Source organism: Lepus europaeus, chromosome 11 (assembly GCF_033115175.1).
Source record: "Lepus europaeus isolate LE1 chromosome 11, mLepTim1.pri, whole genome shotgun sequence".
Classification (NCBI taxonomy): Eukaryota; Metazoa; Chordata; class Mammalia; order Lagomorpha; family Leporidae; genus Lepus; species Lepus europaeus.
The window spans coordinates 65,470,395-65,486,236 of NC_084837.1; the positions used below are offsets into that span (position 1 = coordinate 65,470,395).

The following is a 15,842-nucleotide window of genomic DNA, read 5'->3' on the forward strand; positions in this document are numbered from 1 at the left end:
CCAATAGGAGTACTGTGTCTCTTGGGCTCCAATTTTAGGTGCCCAATAAGAGGTGGGGTTGCACCAGCCAGTGGTGGGATAATATCACCTTCTTTAGGCAAAGTGAAATGAAATGGGGTTTCTGGAAAAAAAAATAAAATAAACAACAACAACCAAAAAGCAATGATAAACAAAAAGCAACCAAATCATAAGCATAAAATTTAAAAAAATGAGAACTAAAACAAATAGTGGTAATGAATTTGCTCTCAAATTCACTCCCACCACCCTCACCAGGCCTCCCAATCAATTCCCTATTACCATTTCCGCTCTCTCATTAGCCAGCAACAAAAGGACTGACACAACATAGTCAACCAAAGGACAGACAAATGGAGGATGCCCAAAGTTTGGGGGACCTAAGGAATATGGGATCAAAAGGAACTTGAGGAAACCAGAGCTCCAAAACAGTACATGTGGGGATACTTAGCTATACAAATTTCAAAGTCTAAACAAATGCTGTGCAATGCTTACCCACAAAATCCTACATTAAGTCATTTAATAAGCTGTGGCAATCTGTAGGATCCCCCAAAAGACAAATCTGATGTGAATACTTAAAATGTACAGTCTACTCAAGGAGATAACATGGGATTTCATGGGCCAAAGGACTTCAAAGCACTCACTGGCTCTGACAAATCCAAGTGTTTCACGGTTCACCAATGCTAACCAGCATTCTCATTCTAGACCACAGGAGTAAAGTTCATACCTAAATCCCTGAACAATAGTAAGTCCCCAAATACATGAGCATAACACTTTGATTCGTTATGAAGTTATTACAAACACAAAACATTGGTCAAGACATAAAACTACTTATTAATAAGGTTCCAGTTCCAAATTTATGCTAATCAGAATTAGCAAACTGTCAAAAATCACATTTTCTTATTTATAATTGCGTATCCCTTTTAGAAAAATGGTCACATTTGAGAGAAAAAATTATACCAGACTGCTCTCTTCTATCCTAATTATAAAACTTTGTTCTTACTTTTCCTTGAATAGCTCAAAATAACTATGATCTGGCATACCCAATCACTACCACTCCTGAAGACAGTCTGCCTCTTTCATCTTTTTCCACTACGCTTCCATCCTTTATTATTTGTTGATACATTTTTCCTTCAAAATCATAAACAACAACAAACCTCTTACAAGTAAACTGTAATTCAAAGGAAAGAAAAGAAAAAAACGAAATGATCTTTAGAATTTAAAATATGAGGGGGAAAAGGGTGGGCATTTGGCCCAACAGATATGACACTGAGTTAAGACATTTGTTCCATATCAAAATGCCTGAGCTGAACAACTTTCCAGCTGCTGACTCCAGCTTCCTACTAACGCACACCTTGGGAGGGAGCAGAGGTAGCTCAAATAACTGGGTTCCTGTCAACCAAATGGGAGAATTGAATAGGGTTTGCTGTGGGCATTTGATGACTCTCCTGGTAGATGAGAGCTCCTGTTTTAAAATTTATTTATTTATTTGAAAGAGTTACACAGAGAAGAAAAGGCAGAGAAAGAGAGATCTTCCATCTGCTGGTTTACTCCCCAGTTGGCTGCAATAACCAGAGCTGTGCCAATCCAAAGGCAGGAGCTTCTTCTGGGTCTCCCACACAGGTGCAGGGACCCAAGGACTTGGGCCATCTTCAGCTGCTTTCCCAGACCACAGCAGAGAGCTAGATTGGAAGTACAGTGCTGGGACTTGAACCAGTGCCCATATGGGATGCCAAAACTGCAGGCGGCAGCTTTACCCATTACAACACAGCACCGGACCTGAGAGCTCATTCTATCAGGTTCTCTCTCTTAAATAAACAAATGAATACATTTTAAAAGCAATAAAGGATGAAAATACATATTCTAAGGGCCAGTGCTATGATATAGCAGGTAAAGCTGCCGCCTGCAGTGCCGGCATCACATATGGGCATCAGTTCAAGTCCCAGCTACTCTTTCCAGTCCAGCTCTCTGCTATGGTTTGGGAAAGCAGTACAAGATGGCCCAAATCCTTGAGCCCCTACACCCCATGTGGGACACCCGGAAGAAGCTCCTGGCTTCGAATCAGCACAGCTCCCGCCGCTGCAGTCAACTGGGGAGTGAACCAGTGGATGGAAGACCTACCTCTCCCTCTCCCTTTCTCCCTCTCCCCCTCTCTCCCTCTCTCTGTGTGTAACTCTTGACTTTTAAATAAATAAATAAATCTTTTTTTTTAAAAAAGGTAAGATAAAATATGTGGGTTTTTTTTTTTTTTTTTTTTTTTTTTTTGGACAGGCAGAGTGGATAGTGAGAGAGAGACAGAGAGAAAGGTCTTCCTTTTTGCCGCTGGTTCACTCTCCAATGGCCGCTGTGGCCGGCGCATCTCGCTGATCCGAAGCCAGGAGCCAGGTGCTTCTCCTGGTCTCCCATGCGGGTGCAGGGCCCAAGCACTTGGGCCATCCTCCACTGCCTTCCCAGGCCATAGCAGAGAGCTGGCCTGGAAGAGGGGCATCCGGGATAGAATCCGGCGCCCCAACCGGGACTAGAACCTGGTGTGCCGGCGCTGCTAGGCGGAGGATTAGCCTGTTAAGCCACGGCGCCGGCCAAAATATGTTTTCAACTAAGGAAACTGTAAAGCATGTAAGTAGAGAATCTCAATATCGTAACTAACTGGTCAAGACCTCTGTCACAGATAGAGAAAGAACAGAAATGGATGAGGTAAACAAGCATTCATTTTCTGGTTGCTATGTATAAAGCGGGTTTTTCAGGTTAATAAAGGCCTTAGAAAACATATAGAAATTAAGGGCCAGCAGTATGGTACAGGGGGTTAAGCTACCACTTGCAGTGCCACTAAACCATATTGAGTACTGGTTAAAGTCGTGGCTACTCCACTTCCAATGCAGTTCCTCTGCTGATGTACCTAGGATGGCAGCAGATGGCACAAGTGTCACCCTGTGGGAAACCAGGATGGAGTACCTGGCTCTTAGCTTTGCAGAGTGAATGAGCAGATGGAAGACCTCTCTATCTCTCTCCTGCCACTTCACCTTACAAATAAGTAAAAGTTTTTTAAAGATTTATTTATTTTATTTGAAAGGCAGAGTTACAGAGAGGCAGAGGCAGAGGCAGAGAGAGAGAGAGGTCTTCAATCCATGGGTTCACTTTCCAGTTGTGCCGACACGAAGCCAGGCCAGGTCTCCCACGTGGGTTCAAGGGCCCAAGGACTTGGGCCATTTTGTACTGCCTTCCCAGGCCATAGCAGAGAGCTGGATTGGAAGTGAAGCAGCTGGGACTCAAGCCAGCGCCCATATGGGATGCTGGCACTGCAGGCAGTGGCTCTACCTGCTATGCAACAGCACTGGTCCAGTAAAACTTTATTTTAAAAACACAGAAATTATACAAAACACCTCAGAAAGACTAGTATATTCCAAAGATTTATTTTACAGAAATTTAATTCCTGAAACAAAAAATGAAAGGCCAAGGCATGTTTTGCCCAGCAATTAAGATGATAGTTAAAGATAGACAGAACCATATACAGCAGTTGGTTTAAAATAACTGGAATTGAAAAATTTGCCTATCTACACAAAACTGGGATCAGCAGTGCAAGCGGCTATTTGGTTAGAAAATGGATTTCTAGCAAATCAGACATAAACATACCAAGAAGTTAAGACACCAGAGAGGTATGTTTTTTTACATAAAATGTAGTTTCCTTCCCTCTGAAAGGATTATATATATTACATTAACATAAATGCACATGAAATTCAGGTTTAGAAATTTACATTGCTGTTTCACTCCAAATTTTACCATATATTTTTTTCTATAAGAAAAAAAATGCCAGTTAAAGGGCTAGTGATGTGGAGCAGTGAGTTAAAGCCACAGCCTGCAGCACTGGTATCCCATACAGGCACTGGTTTGAGTCCTGGCTGCTCCACTTTCAATCCAGTACCCTACTAATGCACCTAGGAAAGCAGCAGAGGACTGCCCAAGTGGCTGGGCCCCTATACCCACGTGGGAGATCTCGAAGTAGCTCCTAGCTCCTGGCTGAAGCCTGGCTCAGCCCTGGCCAGTGTGACCATTTGAGAATGAACCAGCAGATGAAAGATCTGTCTCTCCTCCTCTCTGTGTAACTCTACCTTTCAAATGAATAGATTAAAAAAAAAAAAAAAAAAGATGCCTCAGTTCAACTACCAACTCTGGCTTCCAATTCCAGTTTCCTTCCAATGGGAAGTTGCACCCTGGGTCCTAGCTAGCAACAGGTCCTAGCTAAAGTAGTTGGGTCCCTATCACCAATGTGGGGGACCTAGTTTGAGTTCCTGGCTACTTGCTTTGACCTGGCCTAGCCCAGGCCATTATAGGCATCTCAGGAGTGATCAGAAGTTCTGTCTGTCTCTTTCTCTGCCTCTCAAAGAAAAAGAGAGAGAAAGAGAAGAAAAGGAAGAGAATGAGTAAAGAAAAGAAAAAGAAAGACTACCTGCATTGCTCTGTTGTCAGGAATCATCCCTCATGTTATGACTGATCATCCAGACTTCTGAAAACTCTGTAGTGAATGAACTCTTTTAGCAGATCCTTCTATGTGAATTACTATAATATGCAAATACAGTAATATGCAAGCATAAATACTGAAAGTTATTTTTTCTTTTTAAAGATTTATTTGAAAGGCAAGCTATATAGAGAAAAGGAGACAGAGAGAGAAAGAGAGAGAGAGAGAGAGTTATCTTCCACCCACTGATTCACTCCCCAAATGGCCATAACAGCCAGCACTGGGACCAGTCAAAGCCAGGAGCTTCATCTGGGTCTCCTCTGTGAATGCTGGGGACCAAGCATTTGCACCACATTTTGCTACTTTCCCAGGCACATTAGCAGGGGGCTGAATCAGAACTGGAGCAGCCAGGACTTAAACCAGTACCCAAAGGGGATGCTGGCATTGCAGGTAGCAGCTTAACCCGGTGTGACACAATCCTGGCCCTGAAAATTATTTTTTATGACAGTTTCCTTTGCACAGTTCTAGACAAAGCTTAGGAAAAGTCATGCTTATACTATTTATTCACATTCCTATAACCTAAAGGAAAATGGAGACTCTTTCAGGCATTAAGGGCAGCAATGCCACCACACTCATCCTGTCTTCAATGCCTCATTCCCATATTAGTTACCTATCTATCATTTTCTCTGAAGTATCCCTCTTTCCCCTATCCCCAAATCTCTCTGCACACTGCAACTAAAGCAGCCTTCCTATAAAATACAGCTTTGAACATGTTGGCTCCCAGTCAAAAAACTTCAAGGTTTCCACTAGAAGATAAATTCCTAACTCTTTAGTCAGCATCCAATTAACTAGTAGCAGCATCCATTTAGTCTTTAATTATTCATGTTCATAAAGCCTCTATTCAATGTCTTTCAAATGCCTTCCCATTCCTCTGCTTTGGTTCACTCATCTGAAAAATGCCACTAATCCAGTCAAATTATCTACCTCCAGCACATATTTACAGGCATATTGTACCCTTTTAAATTTACTGGATTTTCCCACGCATTCAGTTCTTTTATTATTTAAATTATCATATCCCTTCCTGCTCTCCCAGAATATCATGGGCTATCCTACGGTATGCCAGCACATCAACCAATGAAAATTACAAGGATATGAAAGCTACGCATGAAGAAAAAAAACTTAATATCAATCTTCAAACCACCTGAATGGGAAGTATAACATTGTTAGTAAGGAGGATAGAGAATTCATTAGTCCAAAGCAGTATTCAAAACTAGAAAGTCAGAGTTACACAGAGAGAGAAGGAGAAGGAGAAGGAGAGAGAGAGAGAAAGAAGAGATCTTCCATCCGCTGGTTCACTCCCCAGTTGGCTGCAACGACTGGAGCTGCGTCGATCCAAAGCCAGGGGCCAGGAGCTTCTTCCAGGTCTCCCACGTGGGTGCAGGGGCCCAAGGACTTGGGCCATCTTTTTTTTTTTTTTTTTGGACAGGCAGAGTGGACAGTGAGAGAGAGACAGAGAGAAAGGTCTTCCTTTTGCCGTTGGTTCACCCTCCAATGGCCGCCGTGGTAGGCGCACTGCGGCCGGCGCGCTGCGGCCGGCGCACTGCGCTGATCCGATGGCAGGAGCCAGGTGCTTCTCCTGGTCTCCCATGGGGTGCAGGGCCCAAGCACTTGGGCCATCCTCCACTGCACTCCCTGGCCACAGCAGAGAGCTGGCCTGGAAGAGGGGCAGCCGGGACAGGATCGGTGCCCCGACCGGGACTAGAACCCGGTGTGCCGGCGCCTCAAGGCGGAGGATTAGCCTAGTGAGCCGCGGCGCCGGCCTTGGGCCATCTTGTACTGCTTTCCCAGGCCATAGCAGAGAGCTGGATGGGAAGTGGAGCAGCCGGGACTAGAACCGGCGCCCATATGGGATACTGGCACTGCAGGCAGCAGCTTGACCTGCTCTGCCACAGAGCCAGCCCCTCAAAACTTTCTGTTAGAGAGTTTTAAGCTCATTTTCTCTTTTATTCATATAAGAACTGATCACTTCTTATAACTGACTAAATACTATCTAATTAAAAACAGAAACATTTCTATATTGGGTGACATCATTTATGGACAGTCTTTTCCAGGAGTCTGCCTTTGACATTCCCAGGCATTTCAGGTGACATTCTACCAGGTATGAGAACAGAAATTTTAGCAAGAGCCCAAGACATACCTTGCTTCCTGTTAACTATTAACCTATTGTAGACCTTCACTAGTAGATTTAACGACTTACTGAAGGTGTTACACTTTTTCACATCAATCCACCATGAAGCGTCTGATTTCCATACCATCTTTCTAAATTTGCTTTTTTCAGACTTAGGAGGCATTCTTAGGAGGTCTCCAAACTGTTAATGTAATATGTTATGTAGAAATGGAAGCATTTAGGGGCCAGCACTGTGGCACAGTGGGTAAAGCCACCAGCTGCAGTGCCAGCATCCCATACGGATGCCAGTTTGAGTCCCGGCTGCTCCACTTTCAATCCAGCTCTCTGCTATGGCCTGGGAAAGCAGCAGAGAATGCCTTAAGTCCTTGGACCCTTGCACCTACATAGGAGACCCAGAAGAAGCTTCTGGCTTCAGATTGGCCCAGCTCCAGCCTTTGCAGCCATCTCGGTAGTGAACTAGTGGAATGGAGACTTCCCTCCCTCCCTTCCTCCCTCCCTGCGTCTGCCTTTCTAATTCTGCCTTTCAAATAAATAAATCTTAAAAAAAAAAAAAAAAAAAAAAAAAAAAAAAAGAGAGAGAAAGAAAAGAGAGGGAGAGAGGGAGAGAGAGAGGGAGGGAGGGAGGGAGGGAGGGAGGGAAGCATTTGGAGTGATTCTTCCTGTCTCAACTTGCTCTCTCCCAATTCCTTCAATCTCATCTTCCCATCTCCCTTTATATTGAACATTTTTTATAATTAATGAATAAAAAATAAAACAAAAAATAAAAAGGTCCTTCCAACTTTAGCATACAGAAATCTAATGAGCATACCTGGGACTCAAAATTCACACTTGTCATTCTAGACTGAAAAACTATACACTTCTTATGTTATTCTCATTTAAATTAGTGTTTAAGGTTTAGCAACTAAACTATATTTTAGGTACATAACAATTGTTTTCTGTTCTTGTTGTGATACCTTTCTGAACAATTTATTTTTTTCATTTGACAGGCAGAGTTAATGAGAGAGAGAGAGAAAGGTCTTCCTTCTGTTGGTTCACCCCTCAAATGGCCGCTATGGCCAGCGTTGCACCGATCCAAAGCCAGGAGCCCAATGCTTCCTCCTGGTCTCCCACGCAGGCACAGGGGTCCAAGCACTTGGGCCATCCTCCACTGCCTTCCCAGGCCACAGCAGAGAGCTGGACTGGAAGAGGAGCAACCGGGACTAGAACCCGGGACCTATATGGGATACTGGTGCCACAGGCAGAGGATTAACCAAGTGGGCCATGGTGCCGGCCCCATGAACAATTTACTTTAGATTAATTCTCTAAGTCAAAAACTATCATTCTCCCTTCATATTGTGATTTCTAGCTAAAACTAATTTTCCTCATAAATAATATTTTTCCAACCACTGTTTTCCATGTTTCTTATTGTCTGCTCAAGAACTATTTTTTTTTTTTTTTTGACAGGCAGAGTGGACAGTGAGAGAGAGACAGAGAGAAAGGTCTTCCTTTTTGCCGTTGGTTCACCCTCCAATGGCCGCCGCGGTAGGCGCACTGCGGCCGGCGCACCGCGCTGATCCGAGGCCAGGAGCCAGGTGCTTCTCCTGGTCTCCCATGGGGTGCAGGGCCCAAGCACTTGGGCCATCCTCCACTGCACTCCCTGGCCACAGCAGAGAGCTGGCCTGGAAGAGGGGCAACCAGGACAGGATCGGTGCCCCGACCGGGACTAGAACCCGGTGTGCCGGCGCCGCAAGGCGGAGGATTAGCCTAATGAGCCGCGGCGCAGGCCTCAAGAACTAGTCTTAAAGCAAGCAGAAAAAGCAGTTATCAGCATTTCAATAATCTGGATAAATGCTAGTGAAATAACAAATTTTATTAGGGCAGTCTTTATGACAAGTGAGCTGTCTCTACTAATCAGTAGAGTAAGCAAGAATTCAGGAAGAATACATAATAAAACTAATATCTCAATGCATTAGAAACTTCTTTTGCAGGGCTGGCACTGTGGCATAGTAGGTTAAGCCTCTGCCTGCAGGGGAATCCCAAATGGATGCTGGTTCACATCCAGCTGCTCCACTTCCCATCTAGCTCCCTGCTACTGGTCTGAGAAAGCTACAGAAGATGGCCCAAGTGCTTGGGTCCTTGCACACACCTGGGAGGTCCTTGCAAACACCTTAAGTTCCTGGCTCCAGATCAGGCCATTGCACCCATTTTGGGAGTGAAACCAACGGATGGAAAATCTCTCTGTCTCTCCCTCTCTCTGCATTAACTCCACCTCTCAATAAGTGTAGGTGGCGGTTTTACCTGCTATGCCACAGTGCCAGCCCCAACAAATCAATCTTAAAAAAAATACTTTTAGGCCAGCGCCGCGGCTCAACAGGCTAATCCTCCACCTTGCCGCGCCGGCACACCGGGTTCTAGTCCCGGTCAGGGCACCACATTCTGTCCCGGTTGCCCCTCTTCCAGGCCAGCTCTCTGCTGTGGCCCGGCAGTGCAGTGGAGGATGGCCCAAGTGCTTGGGCCCTGCACCCCATGGGAGACCAGGAGAAGCACCTGGCTCCTGCCTTCAGATCAGCGCAATGCGCTGGCTGCAGCACGCTGGCCGCAGCGGCCATTGAAGGATGAACCAACAGCAAAGGAAGACCTTTCTTTCTGTCTGTCTCTCACTGTCCACTCTGCCTGTCAAAAATTAAAAATACTTTTGCATGTAAGATATTAAATAATGCTAACTATATTACAGTATACTAAAGCCATTAAAAATATTAAAACAATCTACAAGCACCAATACTTTCTTAGCCTTGGTTAAGACTAGATTTAAATTTAATGATTTTTTAAAAATATTTATTTATTTATTTGAAAGGCAGAGTTACAAAAAGGCAGAGGCAGAGAGAGAGATCTTCCATCTACTGGTTTACTCTCCAAATGGCTGCAACGGCTGAAGTGGGCTGATCTGAAGCCAGAAGTCAGGAGTTTCTTCTGGGTCTCCCACGAGGGTGCAGAGGCCCAAGCACTTGCACCATCTTCTACTGCTTCTCCAGGCCATAGCAGAGAGCTGGATCAGAAGTGGAGCACCTGGAACTCAAACCGGCGCCCATACAGGATGCTAGCCCTGAAGGCGGAGGCTTAGCCCACTGCCCACTACGCCACAGCATCGGGCCCTAAATTTAATGAATCTTATTTAAAAGTTTTATTTATGTATTTCAAAGGCAGAAGAAGAGGCAGAGAGAATGATCAATTTATTTATTTGAAAGAGTTATGGTAGGGGGAGACAGAGAGAGAGACGGAGGGAGGAAGGGAGGAAGGGAGGGAGAGAGAGATAGAATCATCCATCCACTGATTCACTCCTCAGATGGCCCCAACGGCCAGTGCTAGGTCAGGCAGAAGCCAAGAGCTAGGAACTTCATCCTCCTCTCGCATGTGGATGGCAGGGGCCCAACCACTTAGGCCATCTTTTGCTGCTTTTCCCAGGCCATTAGCAGGAACTAGATTAGAAGTGGAGCAGCTAAGACACAAACCAGTGGCCATATGCAATGCTGGCACTGCAAGTGGTGGCTTTACCCATTATATCATAGTGCTGGTCCCAAATTTAATATTATAAAAATATCAAATAATACAGATTTTTACATCATTCAGATAGTTCTTTACCATGACTGTTCAGAGACAGAGAAACTGTATTATACAGTTTTATAGGAGGAAAAAGTGCAGACTTGGAAATCAGGAGACCTAAGTTTTAGTTCTATCTCAATCACTAACTAGCCATATAACTATTTATTTATTTATTAAAGATTTATTGATTTGCAAGTCAGAGTTACACAGAGAGGCATAGAGAGAGGTCTTCCATCTGCTGGTTCACTCCCCAAATGGCTGCAATGGGCGGAGCTTCACTGATCCAAAGCCAAGAGCCAGGAGCTTCTTCTGAGTCTCCCACACTAGTGCAGCAGCCCAAGGATTTGGGCCATCTTCTACTGCTTTCCTAGGCCATAGCAGAAAGCTGGATTGGAAGCGAAGCTGTCGGAACTCGAACCAGCGTGCATATGGGATGTTGGCACTGTAGGCAGCGGCTTTACCTGCCACACCATAGCACTGGCCCCTGCCATATGAATTTAGGAAGAGACTAAACCAGACAAATAACCTCTAACCTCCTTTTTAGCTCTAAAATTACTTTGTTTTGAAGGGGAAAAAATCCTAAATGTAAAATTTAATCAATATGAGTAATTTTGAAACAAAAAATTCTACTAATAATCACACTGAGACAACAGGTATAAACTACTATTCCAGGCATATATAAAAGCATGGTCACCTACCACAACAGATATAGTGGTGCCTACTTACTGTTTTCTCATTTCTTGCATCCCTTAGAAGCTTTCAAGTTAGCATATTTGTTTTTATTTATTTATTTTTGCTTTTGGGTTGGTTTTATTCTTATATTATACTAACTCTAGGCTTTTTTTTTTTTTTTTTTTTTTTTTGGACAGGCAGAGTGGATAGTGAGAGAGAGAGAGAGAGAGAGAGAGAAAGGTTTTCCTTTTTGCCGTTGGTTCACCCTCCAATGGCCGCTGCAGCCAGCGCATCTCGCTGAGCCGAAGCCAGGAGCCAGGTGCTTCTCCTGGTCTCCCATGCGGGTGCAGGGCCCAAGGACTTGGGCCATCCTCCACTGCACTCCCGGGCCACAGCAGAGAGCTGGCCTGGAAGAGGGGCAGCCGGGATAGAATCCGGCACCCCAACCGGGACTAGAACCCGGTGTGCCAGCACCGCAAGGTGGAGGATTAGCCTGTTAAGCCACGGGGCCGGCCAACTCTAGGCATTTAGAATGCTTCAGTTTTTCTCAGTCATTAAGAATTCTCTATATGTATTTTAGTAAGTAATCTATGTTCTCACACTGGCTTTAATAAAAATACATAAAGAAGAAAAACACATATCTTTTCCAGTATAAGATATAAGATGTAACTATGTTGAACTGAATTTGGGAACTTGATGACTATGAAGAGTAACAACCAGTAACAGCATACTCATTAGCAGAATTCAGAATGTTATTTTAGGGGCTAGCACTGTAGCACAGCAGGTTAACCCGTGGCCTGCAGCACCGGCATCCCAAATGGCCACCAGTTTGAGTCCTGGCTGCTCCACTTCGATACATCCATCTCCCTGCTAATGTGCCTGGGTAAGCATTGGAAGATGGCCAAGACCCTGTGTCCCTGTACCTACATGGGAGATCCAGAAGAAGATCTTGGCTCCTGGCTTTGGTCTGGCCAAACCCTGGTCATTCTAATCATCTGGGGAGTGAACTAGCAGATGGAAGATCTGTTTCTCCTCTCTCACTGTAACTCTGCCTATTAAATAAGTAAATAAATCCTCAAAACAAAAAAAAAAAAATACTTAACTTTATAGGATAATCAAAAAGGATCCTGTACACTTCAAGGCAACTGTCAAAATACAAAAATATAGGGGCAGACATTGTGGTGCAGCAAGTTAAGCTACCACTTAGAAAGCACACATCCCATATTGGAGTACCAATTCAATACTACTCTGCTTCTGATCCAGCTTCCTGCTGAGGCATCCGTAGAGGCAACAGATGATGGTTCAAGTGCTAGGCCACTGCCACCCACATGAAGACTCAAGCTGGAGTTCCATGCTCCTGGCTTCAGCTTGGCCCAGCCCTGGCTGGGCATATGGGGAGTGAACCAGAGCATGGAACACATATGTAAGCATATCTGTAGCTCTGCATACAGGCAGATGAAAATAAATAAATTTTAAAAATAAAAACATACAGCAAGGTTAGAACCTAAGAAAGCCAGGTTGGTATAATTTCTTAATATTCACATTAAGTACTCTTAAGCTATAAAGCTCATATTCCTCAGATGATCTTTGATCCCACAAATAATTATATTTATAAAAGAAAAACTCAGGCCAGCATTGTGGTGCAGTGGGGTCAAGCTGTCACTTGCGATGCCAGAATCCCATATTAGAAGACCAGTTCAAATCCTGGCTACCTTGCTCCCAATCCAGTTTCCTCCTAAAGTGCCTGGGAAAGCAGAAGATGGCCCAGGTTATTGGGCCCTGCCACCCATGTGGCAGCTATTAGTTGGAGCTATTAGTTCCTGGCTTCAGCCTGGCCCAGATCTGGCTATTGTGGCCATTTGGGAAGTGAACCAGTAAATGGAAGATTCCTTTCTCTATTGCTCTACCTTTCAAAAAATAAGTACCTAAGTCTTAGAAAATAGAAATATAACCCCAAATCCTTAATTTCCCAATTATCATTTGGGGGTCCCTAACATAAACCAAAGTTAATGGTCAGCTCCAACACAAGCATGCTGTTCTCTCCTACATCCCATTCCAAACTATCATTTGGTTGGAGACTCAGAAAAGTCTAGAACCATACTCACCACTCGAACTTTCACAGAAGCTTTGTGAGGCATGGGCAGAGGCCTTCACCAGCTGCTGGGCCTCTCTGCCTGAGTCCAGTTGCTTTGCATTAGCCATTTTTGAGACTTCTGTTAATACATGATCCGTTTTCTCTCGAGGTTGAGGCTCTTGCTTCTCCTGGTCGGGTCGTGGAGGCTCATCTCTTGCCTCTAAAGGCAAAGGAGGTTGTGCAGAGTCTTCCCCTACAGGTTCCTTTTCTGCAGGCACTGCTTTCACCTCTTCTCTGTATTTTATGTTCTTTTCTTCCTGGGCATCTAGTCTAGTCTCAGCACACGGTTCTATTTCTGGAGCAACATCTTCCCATGACTGGGAATCTGAGCATTTCTCCACTCCCTCCAAAGGTTCACAAGAAACATCAACTCTGGGAGATGGCTCCTTCACATCTACAATGACAACACTCGAGTCCTCTGAAGTAGCTTCTTCCCATGCTTCCTGATCCTTATGTTCCAGTTCTTGGTCAATCACTGGTAGTTTTGGGGGAGAATCAACACTAATCACGCTCGTTTCAACTTCCATAGCTTCTGAACATTCTTGTTTTGGGACTTCCTTTTGAAGACACAATCCTTGGGACTGAGTTTCTGTCAGTGAAAGGTGCAACTGGACATTCTCCACATTTTCTTCTTTGGGCTCCTCTCCTTGACTTTCACACGGAGTCTCGGGAATTTCTTCCACCTCAGACCCAGAAGATCCCTCCTCTGGATGGTGCTCTTTAATTTCCATAGCTTCCTCCTGATCCAGTACACTGGAGAGTGCCTCAGATCGAGTAGCTGGTGAAGGAACTGCCTGACTCCCTGAATCACAAGTGAGATCAATACAAACATCCTCTGCCACAGTTTCTTCTCTGCCTTTGCAGCCAGTAGCTAAAACACTAATGTCATCTCTGCTCTCTGTGTCTTCTCCCTTTGTTTTCTCATCATTGTGACTCAGTTCTACTTGACCATCCTGTGCTGGATTCAACAAAATACTATCATTTTCAGCAGCAACAAGTTTAGAATTGAGAACTGGAGACATGGGCTCAGTATCCTCAATCTGTGTGTTTTCTCCATCTTCATCAATCCTTTGAGAACCTAAGCTCTCCATCTTTGGGGACTGACTATACTCACTTGTAGAAAGCATCAACTTGCAAGAATCCCCTGTCAAAGAGAGGCCAAGATCCTCAGTGGAATTCTTTGGTTCAGTCTCTGAGGTTTTAGAACACTCAACGGTCAAAGATGAGCTATTCAAATCTCCACCTTTCTTCCCGTCATTTGAATGGTCTTCCAAACTTGGTGATGGAATGAAAATGTCCTAAGGAAGAATACAAAGAGACAAATCCTAACTGTTCGTAATCATATTTCTTTAATATCAAATCCATGGAATCCTCTAAAATTTATAAAGCAATTATTCGAGAATTAAAGAACTCTAGGATCACAATCTCAGAAATACAAAGCCCATAATTACACTCTATTTAGTGCTTTTCTTATGTTATCACTGATCTAGAATAAGCATAACCCAAAAAACAAAACCTAAAAGTACTAAAGACACTTAAATTTAACTGTAAATCATCAAGCTACTAAAATCATGATACATATATATATGATGGGCTCTTATCTTTTGTAATTTTTAACATTAATACACCGTTCATTTCAGATACCACAAAGAGGGGGATATTATTCATTTTACTTCCTACTATTTCAAGATAAGCTAGCATTCATAAAGCAGATATTAAAAAGTTTAAAGTATCACTTATCAATAAAGAAATGCTCACTAAAACCACAGTGGAATACCACTACATAACTCAAGAATGGCTAAGGTTAAAAAGACACAAAACCAAGTATTGGTGAGGATATGAAATAACTTCAATTCTCACTCACTGCTAGGAGGAATGCAAAAAGATATAGCCACACTGGAAAAGTATGGCAGTACCTTATCAAGTCAAACATACAGCACCATATGACCTAGAAATTCTACTAATAGAGAAACAAAAACATATCCACACAATGATATGTATGTAAATGTTCGCAGCAGTATTAGTTGCAATAGCTAAGCACTGGAAGCAACCCAAGTGTCTATCAACCGGTAAATGAATACACAGACTGGGGATATCCATACTATAGGATAATACTCAACAATGAAAATGGAATAAACATTAATATATGTTAACAATATGAACAAATCAAAAATACACCCAGTGAAAGAACATAAATACAAAAGACCACACATACTTCATAATTCCAATTATATGAATTCTCAAAAAAATTATGCCAGAATGCAGATGCCTAGCACATGAGAGGGGAGCAGTAGGAAAGTCAACCGCAGTAGCTTATGAGAGAACTTTGTAGGGTGAGGGAATTGTTCTATACTTTAATGGTAGTGATGATCGTTATATTTAGAATACAATTACCAAAATTCATCAAACTACACATTGAAAATGGTAATTCTATTTTGTTTAAGAACAGAAAATAATTTAAAGATTAAATACATATTTTTACATAATATATTACTGTGTTAGTCTAATATTACAAAATCATAGACATAGCTGCTGAGGCATTCATTTCTTATGATTAAAGGAATAAGGAATCAAAATGGGTAGCCAAACATTACATATACTCCATAACATCTGGTATTTCAATGTGTGCTATTATTATTTATTCCTGTCAGATTATAATAACGATCTTAAATTTGAGATTTTCATATACTCGCATACGTTACTGAAAATAAACTGGTTGGTGCTCGCCTCAGCAGCACATATACTAAAATTGGAATGAAAATAAACTGGTTCAACATTTTTTTTTTTAAGATTTATTTGAAAGG

General features: G+C 43.2%; 1 protein-coding gene across 3 annotated transcripts in view; it reads right to left on the minus strand.

Annotated features, from left to right (window-relative positions):
• The window catches only part of TP53BP1 (tumor protein p53 binding protein 1), a 94,725-nt gene that overhangs the window by 41,514 nt on the left and 37,369 nt on the right, over positions 1–15,842 (minus strand). For 2 of the 3 annotated variants that reach the window (XM_062205771.1, XM_062205770.1), the window contains exons 12-13: positions 13,010–14,336; positions 2–121 (exon numbers count right to left, since the gene is read on the minus strand). In XM_062205771.1, coding sequence (XP_062061755.1) covers positions 2–121; positions 13,010–14,336 — 1,447 coding nt within the window. The remainder of the gene's footprint in view (position 1; positions 122–13,009; positions 14,337–15,842) is intronic. The other variant, XM_062205772.1, reaches the window with a different exon arrangement.